This window comes from Sitophilus oryzae, unplaced genomic scaffold, assembly GCF_002938485.1.
Source record: "Sitophilus oryzae breed Bouriz unplaced genomic scaffold, Soryzae_2.0 scaffold_806_pilon_pilon, whole genome shotgun sequence".
NCBI classification, from domain to species: Eukaryota; Metazoa; Arthropoda; class Insecta; order Coleoptera; family Curculionidae; genus Sitophilus; species Sitophilus oryzae.
In genome coordinates, this window is record NW_022147424.1 from 1,211,336 (window position 1) to 1,231,066 (window position 19,731).

The 19,731-nt window shown below is 30.8% G+C and overlaps 1 protein-coding gene across 1 annotated transcript in view; it reads right to left on the reverse strand.

The window, feature by feature from the left end:
• Nucleotides 1-2,438: 2,438 nt before the first annotated feature.
• LOC115888687 (cytochrome P450 4C1-like) overlaps nt 2,439-19,731 on the reverse strand; it is a 36,778-nt gene continuing 19,485 nt past the window's right edge. The window contains exons 4-12 of the mRNA XM_030908468.1: nt 17,133-17,318; nt 16,996-17,062; nt 15,422-15,548; nt 15,279-15,345; nt 10,706-10,821; nt 10,587-10,655; nt 9,594-9,759; nt 8,388-8,567; nt 2,439-2,698 (exon numbers count right to left, since the gene is read on the reverse strand). Of these exons, the coding sequence (XP_030764328.1) occupies nt 2,535-2,698; nt 8,388-8,567; nt 9,594-9,759; nt 10,587-10,655; nt 10,706-10,821; nt 15,279-15,345; nt 15,422-15,548; nt 16,996-17,062; nt 17,133-17,318 (1,142 nt within the window). The 3' untranslated portion in view covers nt 2,439-2,534. The remainder of the gene's footprint in view (nt 2,699-8,387; nt 8,568-9,593; nt 9,760-10,586; nt 10,656-10,705; nt 10,822-15,278; nt 15,346-15,421; nt 15,549-16,995; nt 17,063-17,132; nt 17,319-19,731) is intronic.

Consider the following 19,731-nt stretch of genomic DNA (forward strand, 5'->3'; position numbering starts at 1 on the left):
GAGTAATAACTTTTCGTCGGTACCTGTATAAAACTACTGAGTAAAAAAATTTACATTTGCGACTTTTTCTACATAAAAAAGGTCTCTTGGTAAAAATCGCTACGAGTAATGGTTCTCGAGATATTTGGAATCGAAATTATCAATACCTGTCATCATTGACATAAATTAAACATGTTGACTAAATAGTAATTAGACTGAAATCATAAATTTGAAATCTTTCTGTGTCAAAAGTTCAAAAGAAATTGTTTAATCATCATTTTTTCGCAGAAAAACTTATGATTAATTTAAAAAAATTAAAATTTATTATTTCAGCCAAATTACTATACTCAACGTGTGCTTATTTTTTGTCAATAATGACATGTATTGACTATTTCCATTCTAAATATCTTAAGAACGGTTGCTCGTAGCGATTTTTACCAAGAGACATTTTTTACATAAAAAGTCATGAAAATGTATATTTTTTAGTCAGTGGTTTTATACAGGTATGGTCGAAAAGTTATTACTCTTCAGAACAGTTAAAATACATGTAGGTGGCGCCCCTTACAAATAGGAGTAATTTTGACATCAAAATCAAATTTATCGTGTCACAATACTCCCAGATACCAATTTCCATCCAAATATTGACGTTACTTCAGAAATTATTTGGAAAAAATCGAAATAAAAATGAAACTTTTACACCCTGTATTTCCGAAACTAAGCATTTTAGGACATACATTTATACGGACTTTTTTACTTATTTTTATCTGCAGAATATGCTGTCGAAGTTTCCGGAATACAATTCGGACCACCCTGTATAGTTAGGTAGAAAAGAAATAATTAATCATAAAAAAATAGCTTTTGTTGAGGGAAAGAGTATACTAATGCAAGAAACTCACAAAATATATACAGTATTGTCTTGTGGTGACGAATCCTGAATTCACTTTTATAAACCCGAAAATAAACCCCCAAAACCGACGAAAGTTATCCGTTCTCAAGTGTTTCCAGAAAGATGGTGGCGACATTTGTCTCAAAAACGGGCCATGTATCTACAATTCCCTGCAAGATCAAAGAACTGTTACTGCTGATTGGTACATATCTATTCGTTTGCCTGAGTTCCGGAAAACTAACCCTCAACGACGAATGATCCTTCAGCAAGATAATGCAAGTTCCCACACAGCTCGAAAAACAACCTATCGACTTTTTCACTTCTGCGAAAATTGAGAATTAACTGCGTGGTCACAGGGTCCAGTCTCTAGAAGATGACAGCGCCTTCAAAAACGAAATTTTAAAGGTGCCAACAAGCCAATGGAATAACTGTTTTCAGAATTGGTTCCAGCAGATGCAAAAATGCATTTCTCTTCGTGAAGAATATTTTGAAAAAAATAGTGTTTAAAAGTTATCAAGCACACAATTTATTTAGTTCAATACTACGGAACGGGTAAAATGGTTATCAGAAAATGTGATACTTTAACAATAACCATAGATAAATGAAACAAGTTTAGATTGGAAAGTGCGCTATTCCTGCAACGGTCGCGACCCAAAGCTTTTGATAATTTCGAATCGGTTCGGCTTTTTCCGGAATTATGTCGCCAAATATTATTTATTCGAATTTATTATTATTGTTTTTTTTTAATTTTATAAATAAAATACAGTTTTTTGCATACAAGAAACTTTATTTTATATAAGGACAATATGAAACATTGGAAACCCACGTTATGCCGCGATCCACGATGGTTTTTGCAGTTCACAGTTCACAACATAGTTTTTTAGTTTATAATGCCAGTTTTTCACAATTATCACGGGTTTGAGTAAGTAAAATTTAAATTAAACTCACAAAATAGCAATAATTACTTTGAGAATGGATGCTATAAACATTTTTCGGTATTTTTTCAATGAGGGCGGTTTAAATTTTGAAAGATTTTATAATTTTTGAACATTCCGACTTTGACAAGAGAAAATTATTTCTGTTATTGCTTGGCGGTTGTTCTTAGCAACCCCCATAGCAGCGCCAAATCGCGTACAACGGTCGCACCCAAAACATTTATATATTTTGACGGGCTTTCCAACGAGCTTTCCTTTTATTTCATTTATCTATGGTGTTACGTTATTTACGTTTCACCAACATAATTACGCTGGGAATAACCAAGAAAGACCGTAAAAGAATAGAACGGATACAACAAAAGACCCAGGTCATTTACAGAGTCAAATCCCTCAAATGGCAATAGGGAGGATAACTAGCAAGAAGAACGGACAACAGATGGATCAGAAAAATTACATTATGGTACCCACGAGGGTTTAATAGACTTAGAAGACTAAACCTGACATGGGATCATGATATATTAGGGAATTAGCAGGGATAACTTGGCCCCGCATAGCCAAGAGAGTGTCTAAATATGTGAGGGAGGCTACACCATAATTGGAAATGGTTGAATAAGCTAAGAATGACGATTTACAATGATTTTAATGCTAAAAAATAGTTGCTATAATATTATTTACTTAATATAAACTATGTACATAGGTCAATTACAATGAAAAAAGTGATTATACAATTCGCATTATTCTCTCAGTTCAAAATGGACTTTAAAGCCATTCTTCGTTCTCAGGACTAGGTTGCTTCTCAGTTCTACCTCTTCAATGTTCTTGTAATCTGAATAAACTTTGTATTTTCGTACAACTGTAGCTACAAGAGCCTTTATTGTCATCATTGCATACTTCATACCTAAAAAGATAATAAGAAAATAAGAAAAGATAAGAAAAGAATTAATAGCTTCTATATATGGTACTTAATTCAAATTATAGCCACTTTTTTGTACGCCATAGCGTTTTATATTTTTTAACAAAATTGATCTCTTTAGTTTTTTTTCTATTTTGGACGGTTTACGGGAAAATAAAACTCAGGAGATCAATTTTGTTCGAAAAGGATGGATAATTATTGGACAATAAAGAAAAATTAATACACGGGATATACAGGGTAGCTCACCTCATTCGCCTCGGTTGATTATCCGAAAACGGAAAGATATAGAAACAAAATATTTTATGGGTATATGTGGAAAGGCAATGTGCATAATTTAAAATTATTCCGAAATGTACAGGGTGTGTCAGAACTAAGATCCATACCAAAGTTATATTTTTTCTTATGAAACCCGGTATTATATTTCATTTTTGGATTTCACTTTTTGGACATAAAATAACTTGTCAACACCTTGTACATTACTTTTCAGAGTTAATTCTTGTGCTGACTTTCAAGCCCGAGAAATAAGCTCTACTAAAAAAATTGATTGCTTCGTTAAATGTATACAGGGGTGTCAAAAAGTGCTGGCTTATTTTAAATATTTATTTTACATGAAAACTTCGTTATTTCAAATGCAACACTATGTATTTTTTTTAAATAAGTCGAAGCAGATATAAATGTTCTTCCTGTATACATTTAACGAAGCAATCAAATTTTTTAGTAAAACTTATTTCTCTGGCTTCAAAGTCAGCACCAGAATTAACTCTAAAAATAATGTACAATGTGTTGACAAAATTATTTATTATAGCATGCATATTTAAATATCTTTAAATATACACCCTGTACAGGGTGGGTCAAATTCGACGCTTTTAAATGGAAACACCCTTTTCTATAGGAGATAGACGAAAACTAATATGGGTGTCTGGAGCTCAATTTTCATCAAAAACATGATGGTGAAAACCGCACATCAATACCTGTTACCGTTTCGGAGTTACGGGGTGTTTTTCAAAAATGTGCATTTTTAACAAATCGCTGTAACTTTTTTGCTATGGAAAATTTTGTATTTCTATGAAAACTTTTCCAACGCACCTTTTTACGTAGAATTTAATGGTTTAAGTATAATTTTTTTAAAATTAATAATTTAAAAGTTATCAACAGAAAATTTGATTTTTTATTTGGGACACCCTCTATATTTTTAATTAACTGAAAAGAATTTAAAATTACCTTTCCAAAAATATAGCATACTTGATATTTTGTTATAATCCCTTTCGAAATACAGAATTTTTAAAAGTTCGCCACTTTTAACTAGTAGGCTTTGGATCCCTTATTGATGATATGCCCTTAATGGAACTCGAAAACATATTTTTCCAGCAAGACGACGCACCGCCTCTGAACGCTGAAGTTATCAGCAAATTTTTGCAGCCAATTTCAAGAATAATTGAATAGATAACCAAGATCCCAGCCGTTAACCGTCGAGGCCGCCTTACTTAGTGCCCATGGATCTAATCCTATGGATATATTTGCGGAAGAATAAAGGTTCCTTATTCTTCCGTATAATCTAGACAAGAATTAGAAATACTTAGCAGTTATGAGAGGGTATCTTTTACCCCCACTGAGTTGAATTCCGCGAGAAATGTTCAAAAACTGTCCCGTCTGTCCATAACAGAAGACGGTCGATATGTCGAACACCTGTAGCAAAATCTCATGTTTTGTATTTTTATTGTTATTAGATATAGTTTAAATGTGTTGATGTTGGTTAAATATATTTTAAATTGTTATAAAATTCCGCATCTCTCATAGCAAATATTATTTTCGTTTTAATTGATGCTAACAGCTAGAATTTTTTTGCATTACAGCCGGTGCCATTTAAAGCCTACTTACTTAAAGAGGGCGAATTTTTATATACTCTATATCTCGAAGAGGAATCGAGCAAAATATCAAGTGTGTTATATTTTTGGAAAGGTAATTTTAAATTCTTTTCAATAAATTGAAAATATACAGTGTGTCCCATATAAAAAATCAAATTTTCTGTTGATAATTCTTGAATTATTAATTTTAAAAAAATTATACTTAAACCATTAAATTCTACGTAAAAATGTGCTTTGAAAATGTTTTCATAAAAATAAAAAATTTTCCATAACAAAAAAGTTACAGCGATTTGTTAAAAATGCACATTTTTGAAAAACACCCCGTAACTCCGAAACGGTAACAGATATCGATATGCGGTTTTCACCATCATACTTTTGACAAAAATTGAGCTCCAGACACCGATATTAGTTTTTGTCTATCTCCTATACAAAAGGGTGTTTCCATTTAAAAGTGTCGAATTTGACCCACCCTGTACATTTAAAAATGATTTTAAATTATGCACATTGCTTCTCTACATATACCGAGGCGAATGAGGTGCGCCACCCTGTATATGATACACGAAAGGCTATACAAATGTCTAAAAAAAGGGATGTGTAGATTTTCTTAAACATTTAACCCAAACTATTACAAGTCCAATCATGGAAAAAAGGTTGTTCAATTAAAAAATACCAAGAAGTCCCAAAACACATGCACACCGTGAAATTTTTTACACTACTTATACTACTTACGAAACACCATGTATACGAAAGTAAAATAAATAAAACATTGAAATTCGTTTTTTTTATGAAAGAAATGATGAAATTTAGATTGGAATCTCCGTATTGATCTTGAAACAACGGTATATAAGAATTTCATAACAGTTTGAATATTTAAGCAAGGATTGAATTCAATGTCAGGCTGTCCCTCTTACAGCAGAATTTGGCCATAAAGTAGAGCAGAGGCTAAATAAGACTGTAATTTCATTAGCTTGCTTCATTATATTAATGTATGTTTGGACGGTAATTATATGGTACCATAAATGATTATTATTTCTTCATAATGACGCTCATTTTTATATTCTGGATGACTGGTTAAGAATCGGTTTTTTTGGTCGTATTTTGAAAAATGTTATTCGATTTTTTTATTTTTTCATAAGTACCTATACATACTATTTTTCTACGATTGAGATTTAATAGTTCTTTCAACAATAACAACTATTTTATTCTAATCTGTATCTACAATAAATTAATACAGATAATAAAAAAAAATCGGTAGTGGGTAATACAAAAAAGTTAATTTTAACATTTAAAAAATAGGTATTTAAATTGAATTCTCGTTGTCTTGACTTGAGGGATATTATTTTATATACAGGGTGTCCCACTTAAGATGGATACAAACCAATATTTTGATTGTTTGTTGAGCGATATTTTTTATTTTTGGCAGGAGGTTGTATGGCTATAAGACGTACATTTTGCCCAGGGTAAGAAATGCGACACCTCATAGACGTACGTTTTAATGGGGTTTGATATTTTTCCAGTCAAGAGTAAACTACCCTTAGGACAGTATTTATTTCAAATCTGATAAATTATATTGAATAATCCTTACCTAAGATACTTAAGTTCTAATTTTGATAAATATTGATACAGGGTGTGTCATTAAAATAAGACATTTTTATTTTTATTATTATTTTAAGTACTTACGACGCCACTGGATAAACAACTGGTTTATTATCAATAACCAATTATAACCAATTATCAATTAATAATCGATTTAAGTTTTCAGATAGCTTCCATAATAATTAAGATACGATACAAAAAAAATAAACATTTTCAATTTATCAAAGCAAACCTTTGAAGGAGGGTAAAAGGACAATAACTCACAATCTTTAAGTTGTTTATTTTAAAAAAAAAATTAATGCTTAAAAAAGCAAGGGGGGCGACATGTTTCGGGAATTTAAAATATTCCCATCTTCAGGCCCAAAGACAAAAGTTACTTAGGAAGTAGTAAATTCCCGAAGTAAATTCCGTTAGTAAATTCATCTACTTTACCCTCGTTCAAAGGTTTGCTTTGATAATATGTACTCACACTGGGTTAGAAAACGTTTAGTATTTTCAATTTATTTTGTTTACTTTAAAAAATTGTTTTTTAAGTTTGCTAATAAAATGAGTTTATAATATATAATATATAATATATAATATAACAAAATAATTTAAAAACCCAGTTTTCAATGGAATCTGAAATATGATTTTTATTCGTTTTATTGAGGAATATTTTAAAAAATCTAAATAGTTAGATATTTAAAAAAATCACTATTAACTTTGAAAAATATGCTCTAAACAAAGATTTATAAAACTATAACGAACTAAAAGTCAACATCTTCGACCAAACCACCATAAAAAAAACGATTATTAATTGATAAGTAGTTATAATTGGTTACTGATAATAAACCAGTTGTTTATTCAGTGGCGTCGTAAGTACTTAAAAAAATAATATTAAAAATAAAAATGTCTTATTTTAATGACACACCCTGTATCAATATTTATCCAAATTAGAACTTAAGTATCTTAGGTAAGGAGGATTCAATATAATTTATCAGATTTGAAATAAATACTGTCCTAAGGGTAATTTACTCTCAACTCGAAAAATATCAAACCCCATTAAAACGTACGTCTATGAGGTATCGCATTTCTTACCCTGGACAAAATGTACTTCTTTTAGCCATAGAACCTCCTGTCAAAAATAAAAAATATCGCTCAACAAACAACCAAGACATTGGCTTGTATCCATCTTAAGTCAAGACAACGAGAATTCAATTTAAATACCTATTTTTTAAATGTTAAAATTAACTTTTTTGTATTACCCATTACCGATTTTTTTATTATCTATATTAATTTATTGTAGATACAGATTAGAATAAAATATTATATAAACAACTATAATAAGCAATAAAAAAATAAAGCACGAAGAACATAAAAACACACATATAAAAACATCAACAACTTAAATAAAATTAAATTTTGCCGTACTTACAAGTACAGGTTGTCCCATTTTTGTGTGTTTTACTGGGTTTCTCGTTTATGAGCAGCGGTACAAAGATACTGTTTTTACAGTTGCTACTTTTTATGAAACTAAAGATGGTAAAAACATATTTGATGCCGCTGTTAAAAATTTACGATAAAAATATATGAAAAAAGACTTAAATCTATTCTAAAAAGACTTAAATCTCATAAAAGACTTAAATCTTTTAAAAGAAAAATGGTTAATCCCGAGGTTAATCCCATGTATTGGGAAAGTCATTCGAGGATAAAATCAAAGTGGTTTTTACATTTTTGGCCAGTTGTCAAAAAACCGAGATGCAAGTGATGTTTAAAAGTAAAGATTTGAAGTTAACGTCTCCTTTTTGCTGCCAGGGCTAATCTGGACGGGGCCAACATTGTTTACGCGGAATCCGAACTGCGGTCCTCGGCCATATCATGGTCAATGGCCTACCGACTTGGCAAGTGTCTAAATCGACTCTTACTCACGAGATATCCGATCTCATCCGGCCTCGAACCGGCGTGAATGAGCAGTGTGTGTCAATAGATTTTACACTTTTACCTTTTTTTGGACAACAGCACGATACAGAGTTTCGAACCGGTCACCCGTCCATCCAACAGTATCGCCTTACGTCGCTTAACTTCGGTGTTCTAATGGGAACCGGTGTTTCGACGTAGCTAGGCCGTTGCCGCCAAGTGATGTTTAGAAATTGTAACATTTTCAAAATGACAGATATAACTGTCATAGTTCTGAAATGGTTATAGTCTGATTAACAAAAATAATTTCTACCTACCTATACAATTTCTCGGGCCAAATGAGAAAGGAATATAACAACCAGGCGGCCTCTTAGCGACTTCTTCAGGAAGAAATCTATCTGGATCAAATTTAAGTGGATCTGGCCAGTATTCTTCGTTCCTGTGAGTTTGTAGGATTCCAAAAACTACGGAACTACCTTTTTGTAGTACGTGCTCACCTAAAATGGTACAAATAATTTGAAAATTGTTTTATTTAGATTTAACCTTATTACATTCAGATCCAAAAAAACGCAACGAAAAAATGTTTGGTCTTGTTTTTAAAATGTTATATTTTTTTATTTTTAGCCCTATTTCTTTGATTTTTTTAGCAAACTGTATATAAATATATCAATTTTATTTCGTAAACTCAGTTTATTATAAACTTCAATATTTGACTTATTATACAGGGTTAATCAAAGAATTGTTTTTTACCTTATCTTTAAAACACCCTGTACAATAATTTCGTGAGCAAATTTTCCTAAAACATTATTTTTCGGTCAGAATCATGTCTCCAGAATATTTTGTTTCTTGACTCATGTCAACACATGCCTCATTGATTTTGTTGAATATGGCCGAAATTATGAATATTCGCTGGGTCCTTGAAGCCTTGAAGAAGAATGGGAAGACAACACAATGTTTGCAGCCTCATTAACAGTATGAACTTTTAATTTTTAAATCTATGGTATGAACGACGTCTACAGACAATTATAGCAGCCGAGGGAGGCAATACAAAGTATTAGACTATATATTTTTTGTGTTTTGCAGTTATTATTTTTTTTAATATTCTTAGATCTGTTAGTGTTACTAATATTTATTAAAATCAAGCCTGTATCGTTACTTTTTAACGTTTTTTAAATTTTAGTATAGAGTTCTAATCAGTGTCGATATGACATTGCGATAATATCACCAAATTGCGATAATAAGTCACCAAAGCCACCTCGTGATATTAAAAAATAACATCATAAAATTTGTTGTAAAAAGTTGAAAAAATTGCAAATTGTTGATGGCAAGAAAATGCTTAGGAGACATGGATCTGATCGAAAAATAATGTTTGGGGAAAAGTTACTCACAAAATTATTGCACAGGGTGTTTAAAAGTTAGGGTAAAAAAAACCCTTCAATTAACCCTGTAAAATAAGCCAAACACTACAGTTTTTCTCTTCTATGCTGTGATTCTTGCAGCTTTAAAAGACAGATGTCACTCACCTATATCTATATCGGCATCCAGTGCCCTAACTATCATAGGGACAATAGGAAATACCCTCATCGTTTCCTTCACCACCCTTTCCAGGTATTTGAAATGTTGTAGATCGTCGTACTGTACACGTCGATCAGGACCTATTACTTCCAAAACTTCTTCTAATACTTTCTCCTAAAAATGTATCACAAACATTACATATATGACCCTTGTCTATCTATAATCAAGGATATGACTATCAAACACTTTTATATTTGTTTGGAAGTGGTACCTAGACAATAACGAATTTTTAAAAGCACGGGCTAAACAACCGCCTGCGTTGTTCTTACAAAAGAATACCGGCATGATATACAGGGTGGTCCGAACTGTATTCCGGAAACTTCGGCAGCATTATTCTGCATATAAAATGCAGTAAAAAATAAGTAAAAAAGTTCGTATAAATGTATGTCCGAAAATGCTTAGTTTCGGAGATACAGGGTCTAGAAGTTTCATTTTTATTTCGATTTTTTCAAAATAGTTTCTAAAGTAACGTCAATATGTGCATAAAAATTGGTGTCTAGGAGTTTTTTGAATTTGATTTTGATGTAAATATGACTTCTACTTGTAGAGGGCGTCACCTACATATTTTTAACTGGTTTGAAGAGTAATAAATTTTCGTCCGTACCTGTATAAAACTACTGAGTGAAAAAAATAATTTCATACCAAACCGTAAATTTTAGTTCCTCTATACAAATTAAAAACAAAAGTTCCTGTCTGTCAATTATACGAGGGAAAACAAAATATTGATAATTTGGTGGAAGTTTGAAACACCCCTGTAGAGTATGTTAATAAAGCAAGGAATTTAAAAATTATTTTATCATCCAGGTACGTCTTTTCTCGATAGTTTCTTTTTTTATTCATCCCAATAACTTTATTTTTATTGGAGACATTTGGTTTTGAATAAGATAGTAAATTTTTAAAGTTTCCAAAACAAGTCTACAATCTTAACACGATGATATTACCTGTACATCTGGATAAAGACCAAATATTATGAAAAGGAAACAATTGGTGGTTGCTGTGGTGTCGGTACCCTAAAATAATAGACATTAATCATACATAAAAATGTTTAATCATAACTTACAGCTATCATGAATGTTACCGTCTCGTCGATCAATTCCTCATCGGTAAAACTGTTTTTCCCATCTTGGTAACACATTTCGATGAGGTAGTCCAGAAAAGCTTTTCTTTTTATTCCATCTAAAATGCCAACAAATAAATTTATACAGGGTGTCCCAGAAATAAGTGCAAGTATTTTAACTGGTTCAACCCCAGAAACACGCCTATGAGGTTTTTTTTGCGAAAAAAAAAATTTGAAAATCCGAAATTTTTTAAAAAAATTTTGGAAATTTTTTGGTTTTTAGTTAAAAAACATAATTTCTTGATAATATGGCAACATAGGTATTAGATTAAATTTGCATTAAAGAAAATCCAGAAAAGATCCATTGTTCTAATCCAAAAGATCCATGGTTCTCAAAATTTTAGCAAAAAATATTTTTTTTTTGGAAATTTTCAAAGTAAAATAACTCCGTTATTTTGGACTTATTTGAAAAACGATAAAGAGAAAATATGTTTCTTTTACCATTAGCTGAAGAAGTATGATTCTGGAATTGGGGGGTATAGACTCGTTATAAAATAACATTTTTATCATCAAAAGAGTATATTAAAACCGAATTATAACGAGAAAACTTTCCTGGACTGGGTCCTTTTGAACTGGATGACATGTGTCCATCAGCAATTTACCATTAGCCGAAGAAGTTTGATTCTTGGATTGGGAGGTATAAATTCGTTATAAAATAACATTTTTATCATCAAAAGAATATATTAAAACTGAATTATAACGAGAAAACTTTCCTGGACTAGGTCCTTTTGAATTGGATGGCATGTGTCCATCAGCAGTTTACCATTAGCTGAAGAAGTATGATTCTTGAATTGGGGGGTATAGATTCGTTATAAAATAACATTTTTATCATCAAAAGAATATACTAAAATCGAATTATAACGAGAAAACTTTCCTGGACTGGGTCCTTTTGAATTGGATGACATGTGTCCATCAACAGTTTACCATTAGCTGAAGAAGTATGATTCTTGAATTGGGGGGTATAGACTCGTTATAAAATAACATTTTTATCATCAAAAGAGTATATTAAAACCGAATTATAACGAGAAAACTTTCCTGGACTGGGTACTTTTGAACTGGATGACATGTGTCCATCGGCAATTTACCATTAGCCGAAGAAGTTTGATTCTTGGATTGGGAGGTATAAATTCGTTATAAAATAACATTTTTATCATCAAAAGAATATATTAAAACCGAATTATAACGAGAAAACTTTCCTGGACTAGGTCCTTTTGAACTGGATGGCATGTGTCCATCAGCAGTTTACCATTAGCTGAAGAAGTATGATTCTTGAATTGGGGGGTATAGATTCGTTATAAAATAACATTTTTATCATCAAAAGAATATATTAAAACCGAATTATAACGAGAAAACTTTCCTGGACAGGGTTCTCTTGAACTGGATGGTATGTGTCCATCAGCAGTTTACCATTAGCTGAAGAAGTATGATTCTTGAATTGGGGGGTATAGACTCGTTATAAAATAACATTTTTATCATCAAAAGTATATACTAAAATCGAATTATAACGAGAAAACTTTCCTGGACTAGGTCCTTTTGAATTGGATGGCATGTGTCCATCAGCAGTTTACCATTAGCTGAAGAAGTATGATTCTTGAATTGGGGGGTATAGATTCGTTATAAAATAACATTTTTTATCATCAAAAAGAATATACTAAAATCGAATTATAACGAGAAAACTTTCCTGGACTGAGTCCTTTTGAACTGGATGACATGTGTCCATCAGCAGTTTACCATTAGCTGAAGAAGTATGATTCTTGAATTGGGGGGTATAGACTCGTTATAAAATAACATTTTTATCATCAAAAGAGTATATGAAAACCGAATTATAACGAGAAAACTTTCCTGGACTGGGTACTTTTGAACTGGATGACATGTGTCCATCAGCAGTTTACCATTAGCTGAAGAAGTATGATTCTTGAATTGGGGGGTATAGACTCGTTATAAAATAACATTTTTATCATCAAAAGAGTATATTAAAACCGAATTATAACGAGAAAACTTTCCTGGACTGGGTCCTTTTGAACTGGATGACATGTGTCCATCAGCAATTTACCATTAGCCGAAGAAGTTTGATTCTTGAATTGGGAGGTATAAATTCGTTATAAAATAACATTTTTATCATCAAAAGAATATATTAAAACTGAATTATAACGAGAAAACTTTCCTGGACTAGGTCCTTTTGAATTGGATGGCATGTGTCCATCAGCAGTTTACCATTAGCTGAAGAAGTATGATTCTTGAATTGGGGGGTATAGATTCGTTATAAAATAACATTTTTATCATCAAAAGAATATACTAAAATCGAATTATAACGAGAAAACTTTCCTGGACAGGGTTCTCTTGAACTGGATGGTATGTGTCCATCAGCAGTTTACCATTAGCTGAAGAAGTATGATTCTTGAATTGGGGGGTATAGACTCGTTATAAAATAACATTTTTATCATCAAAAGAATATACTAAATTCGAATTATAACGAGAAAACTTTCCTGGACTAGGTCCTTTTGAATTGGATGGCATGTGTCCATCAGCAGTTTACCATTAGCTGAAGAAGTATGATTCTTGAATTGGGGGGTATAGATTCGTTATAAAATAACATTTTTATCATCAAAAGAATATACTAAAATCGAATTATAACGAGAAAACTTTCCTGGACTGAGTCCTTTTGAACTGGATGACATGTGTCCATCAGCAGTTTACCATTAGCTGAAGAAGTATGATTCTTGAATTGGGGGGTATAGACTCGTTATAAAATAACATTTTTATCATCAAAAGAGTATATTAAAACCGAATTATAACGAGAAAACTTTCCTGGACTGGGTACTTTTGAACTGGATGACATGTGTCCATCAGCAGTTTACCATTAGCTGAAGAAGTATGATTCTTGAATTGGGGGGTATAGACTCGTTATAAAATAACATTTTTATCATCAAAAGTATATACTAAAATCGAATTATAACGAGAAAACTTTCCTGGACTGGGTCCTTTTGAACTGGATGACATGTGTCCATCAGCAGTTTACCATTAGCTGAAGAAGTATGATTCTTAAATTGGGGGGTATAGATTCGTTATAAAATAACATTTTTATCATCAAAAGAATATATTAAAACCGAATTATAACGAAAAAACTTTCCTGGACAGGGTTCTCTTGAACTGGATGGTATGTGTCCATCAGCAGTTTACCATTAGCTGAAGAAGTATGATTCTTGAATTGGGGGGTATAGATTCGTTATAAAATAACATTTTTATCATCAAAAGAATATATTAAAACCGAATTATAACGAGAAAACTTTCCTGGACAGGGTTCTCTTGAACTGGATGGTATGTGTCCATCAGCAGTTTACCATTAGCTGAAGAAGTATGATTCTTGAATTGGGGGGTATAGACTCGTTATAAAATAACATTTTTATCATCAAAAGAGTATATTAAAACCGAATTATAACGAGAAAACTTTCCTGGACTGGGTCCTTTTGAACTGGATGGCATGTGTCCATCAGCAGTTTACCATTAGCCGAAGAAGTAAGATTCTTGAATTGGGGGGTATAAATTCGTTATAAAATAACATTTTTATTATCAAAGGAATATATTAAAACCGAATTATAACGAGAAAACTTTCCTGGACTAGGTCCTTTTGAACTGGATGGTATGTGTCCATCAGCAGTTTACCATTAGCTGAAGAAGTAAAATTCTTGAATTGGGGGGTATAGATTTGTTATAAAATAACATTTTTATCCTCAAAAGAGTATATTAAAACCGAATTATAACGAGGAAACTTTCGTGGACTGGGTCCATTTGAACTGGATGGCATGTGTCCATCGGCAGTTTACCATTAGCCGAAGAAGTATGATTCTTGGATTGGGAGGTCTAAATTCGTTATAAAATAACATTTTTATCATCAAAAGAATATATTAAAACCGAATTATAACGAGAAAACTTTCCTGGACCAGGTCCTTTTGAACTGGATGGCATGTGTCCATCAGCAGTTTACCATTAGCTGAAGAAGTAAAATTCTTGAATTGGGGGGTATAGATTTGTTATAAAATAACATTTTTATCATCAAAAGAGTATTTTAAAACCGAATTATAACGAGAAAACTTTCCTGGACTGGGTCCTTTTGAACTGGATGGCATGTGCCCATCAGCAGCTTGCCATTAGCCGAAGAAGTATGATTCTTGGATTGGGAGGTATAAATTCGTTATAAAATAACATTTTTATCATCAAAAGAATATATGAAAACCGAATTATAACGAGAAAACTTTCCTGGACTGGGTCACCTTTCCTCACATACCAAGATACACAAGAGGAATTAAGAGACCTAGAAGAAGACCGAACCTGAGTTGGGACAATGATATTAGGAAATTAGCGGGAATAACTTGCACCCGCATAACCAATAATAGACAACAATGGGCCTAACTACAAAAAGAGTATCTAAATTTGTGAGAGAGGCTACACCATAACTGGAAATGGTTGAATAAGCTGAGGATGATGATGCTTTCTTTATTAATGGAGTTTATCTTACCATCTTCAAAAACTAATTCGCCGTTATTAAACTTGCTTTCATATTCGTTTCTTTTTGTGATGACCACCTAAAATAAAATAAAACAGTAATTCATTATATTATTATAAAATCATAGGAAATACAGAAATAAAAATGATATTTACATTACGGGTATAGTTCCTCAAATTGCTGGCGTTAATGGAGGCAGTCTTGCCTTCCGACGTCAAAAAATAAATCCAGTCCAAGTGGTAATATACGTTGAATATTCGTTTCATAATCAAATCCATAATTCTGTAAAAATAATTAATTTTTATTTGAAAAATATCTATTATGAAAACACACTGGGTTGGGTGAGACTCTTCTCAAACTAGTCAAAAATACGCAAAGATCAAAAAAAGAAAAGAATGAAACTAATACTATCCAAATAATAACAGATATTTTAATGAATAAAATAGATCTATAATAGAAGTATTTTTTCTTAGTAGACGTTTGTCATTAAAAATATTATACCTAGTGATGTAAAATTACCGGTATTCTTTCGGTTTCTGCTTTTAACGATGGTAAATTCAAAATGTCTACACCCAACATACTTATTTTAGAGCTGGGCATATGATAAAGAGTAGAGCGGGAAAAGAAGCAATATTTCCACTGTTATCACTGTTATCTTTTATGCATTTTTAATGTACCTATTCTCTGCTTTTACGTTTGCTTCTTCTTTTCAATGGAGTTTAATATTGAAAAGTACTTTATTAATAAACTGTTAAACTCGTTAGACAGCTCAAGTGGATATTTGCAGGTCCAATATTAAAACAGATCAATAAAAAATAAACAAATCTAATCAATATTATTTATATTTTTATAGCTTACAAAACATTCACGATTACTTGTCTTGTTTTTGATGTTTTCTTTAAATGTTCCTGGATAAGTTTAAATGGTCTTAAAAAGTCATTTTATTTAGTTAATGAAATTTATTTACCTTTACTGCCTACCTACATTGCTTTTAGATGTAAATAAAAAATATTATAACAAATTTTAGAAATTAAACGAGAATTTCACTCGAACTTCCAATATTTGCTTCATTTCTGTCACATAAATGACACTGATAAAACCAGAAAAACCAGCCTTCTCGTGTTGGTTAGTTTGGTGATAGTTATAACTGAATTTTTCAAGAACCTTGTTCCGTAATAAGAAAACTTTCAGGAAACCGATAGAAACAGAACATAAAACCATAACCAAGGTAAGCAACGGAATACACCCTAAATTGTTTGAATGTTATATGTATAATATCGGCCGTAGCTCTCATGGAATTGAGAAATTAAAAAACTATCATAAATAAAATTTCACTAATGAAAGGGTTTTTCAATTCGTTACTTTTTGATTATACATGTTCCTATACCTAAAATAAATCGTTTTTAAGTTATTTAAGATTTAGTTTTTAAGTGTATATTTTTTTTGGTTTTTAACTAGTAGCCTATGACTTTAAACGTCAAGCGACGTAAAAAAATCTGTCCGGCCATGTCATATTGCGACACTTTGTTAAAAAATCAGTATGTCATCGATCGTCATTTCCAAGCCAACTTTGCGCCGTTTTTTTTCGATCGTATAGTACTTATCTATAAAACAACGCTTGAAGTGAAAAAATCTCAAATAGGAAACTTAACATGGAGCCTATTTTAAATACTGTAGGTTAACACACCCTGTATACTTAAATTAGACTTAAAAAAAAACAATTACTTACTCGTCAGCCCATCTGTGGAAATCTGTATCTTTGATCTGGGCATCAATTTGAACTCCCATGGCTGTTTCTACAAGGAAAATAAACAGAAAATAATTAGACATAATAATATCATAACTAAAAAATTAACACCAGCTTACTGCAAACTATATCCAAAGTACACCTAGAGAACAAATCGTATATATTGACGTTTTTTACTCCAACTAATTTTTTCATCACCGACACCAAGACTTCTGATCTGTCCACGAAAATGTCAACAAAGCCATCCAAAATTTTCTGGTTAAACGTTGGCATTATGATTTTTCGGTGTCTCTTCCATGTTGGAACTGTAACAATAAATTGTAATTAATAATCTTTAATAGAGAAATAAACATAATGATACATTAAAATAATTATTTATATAAAACATAACATAATTTTACAACAACAATATTAAATATGGACTAATACAGAGCGTTTCAAAAGTGTGGCGAGTATTACATTTGTTTTTTTTAATGCAACACAATAAAATACAATGTGTCCCAAAATAAAATAAAAAATATCAGAGTTATATTTTTTAAATGGAACACCCTGTATATTATTACATTTTTAGTTTCTAAGATTAAATACGGTAATAAATTTAATGCTTCATTTCTCTAGGCGAATTTAAGTTTTTGAAACCAAATATTGTCCTGAAGTATTTCTATTTACCAAATTTTGTGTTGCAATAATAAAAAATATACTATCTTATACAGAGTGTCTAAAAATTTATTTGAAATAATTATTAGCTTTAAACGGCAATAACTTGTTTAATTTAAATAGAATCCCCTGTATATTTCATGAGAATCAGATGCACAATTTAATTGTCTATCAAATTGTATTATACCATTTTTTACCTATCTCTTCAAGTTTTCGTAGGAAATGCATTTCCTTTATAATTTAGACCTCATTTATCAATATACCTATGTAATATTGACATTTTAGATTATTTTTAAAGATGTAACAAACTTTTGAAGAGGACAGATACTAATATTGTCGATAATAGTTCGTTTATTTCATTAAAAATAAAAAAAACTGTCTAAATATTTGTTAAAGAGGACCAATTAAGATGATTCCAGTATTCAAACTACATTAATTGACTGTTTGCGTTGATTAGTAATACTTGCTCCTAATACTGAAAAAACTAAATTTTGTATGTGTATTAGACAGTGTGGTAAAAAGTAATCCCTTAAACATTTTATTTTGTGTTTTGACGAATGCTTATTTATAACAGAGACGTTCATTTTCATAACTTATTATTATATTGATTTCTGATTCAAATCCACATTTATTTGGAATAATTTATTAACTAACACAATTAAGTATGTAATTAATTAATATTTGGGCGGAAATAATGGTGGTATATTTAATTAAAAGTATACTCTTATAAATATGTCATGAAAATTTAAAAAGTGTTCTTTTTGTATACAAATGCGCTAGTAATATTATCGTCTTTAGCACCTGTACATTTTTTACATTTGTTGCTTTAAAATCAAGCTAAAATGTCAATATTCCATGGGTATATATGGATAAATGAGGCCTCAATTATAAGAACATGCATTTTCTACGAAAACTTGAAGGGATAGACAAAAAATGATATAATACAATTTGATAGAAAATTAAATTGTGCATCTAATTCTTCTAAAATATACAGGGTGTTCCATTTAAATTAAACAAGTTATTGCCGTTTAAAGCTAGAAATTATTTAAAATAAATTTTTATACACTCTCTATGAGGTTAGTATTCTTTTTATTATTGCAACACAATAACTGATCAATAAATAAACTTCTGTAAATATTTGGTATTAAAAACTTCGATACCCTTAGAGAAATAAAGCCTTAAATTTTTTACTGCGATTTCACAAAATTGAAAATATTTCAAAAACGGTTTAAGTGTGATAAACCTAAATCAAATTTACCTTTATTTTAATCGTAGGAACTCAAAATGTAACAATATACAGGGTGGTCCGTTTAAAAAAATACAACTTTGATATTTTTTTATTTATTTGGGACACTCTGTATCAAAAAACACAAACACAAAACTTGCAATTTGTCAAAAATCTAATCGTTTAGCTACAATACTCCGTGTGATATGTGGTGAACAACCCTGTATAAAAAGTTATAGAATTTTAAGCAGAATCTAAAATTAAAATAAAAAATAAAGCGTTTCATTTAAAAAAATATATTTTATATCCGCCACACAGTTTTGAAGCACGCTGTACACTCTGTAATAATTTTAAAATTTGTATCTTAACCTTCCCTGTAACCTTTATAACCAACTTTTCTTTGTAAACCTCGAAACAAATGAGGTAATGGACTTTATCGTTGACTCACCCTGTACAATAATTGTAACAGTTATGCATTTTGTTTACAAACGTTTACATATTTACAGGAGAATATTCTTGACCTTCTCAAATCAAGTACCAACATTTAAATACTTTCAAAATTTAATGGAATTTGTTTATAGTAATGCAAGTAAATACATTTTTGAAGTCAATTAAATATTCGTAAGTGGTTCTCATTGTAACTGACAGTACTGAGATAAAACTATTAAAAAAAAAGGTAAACCGAACGCTCTTAATAAGACAATAACATTTACAAAACTCGTTAATAACTTGGCAAAAATGTTGCAATAAAAAGCTCCAATAAGTGATTGTTTCTTGGCATTTTTAGGAGATCAAGTTCATTAAATCAAACCATCTGTTTTACTAAGTTAATTAGT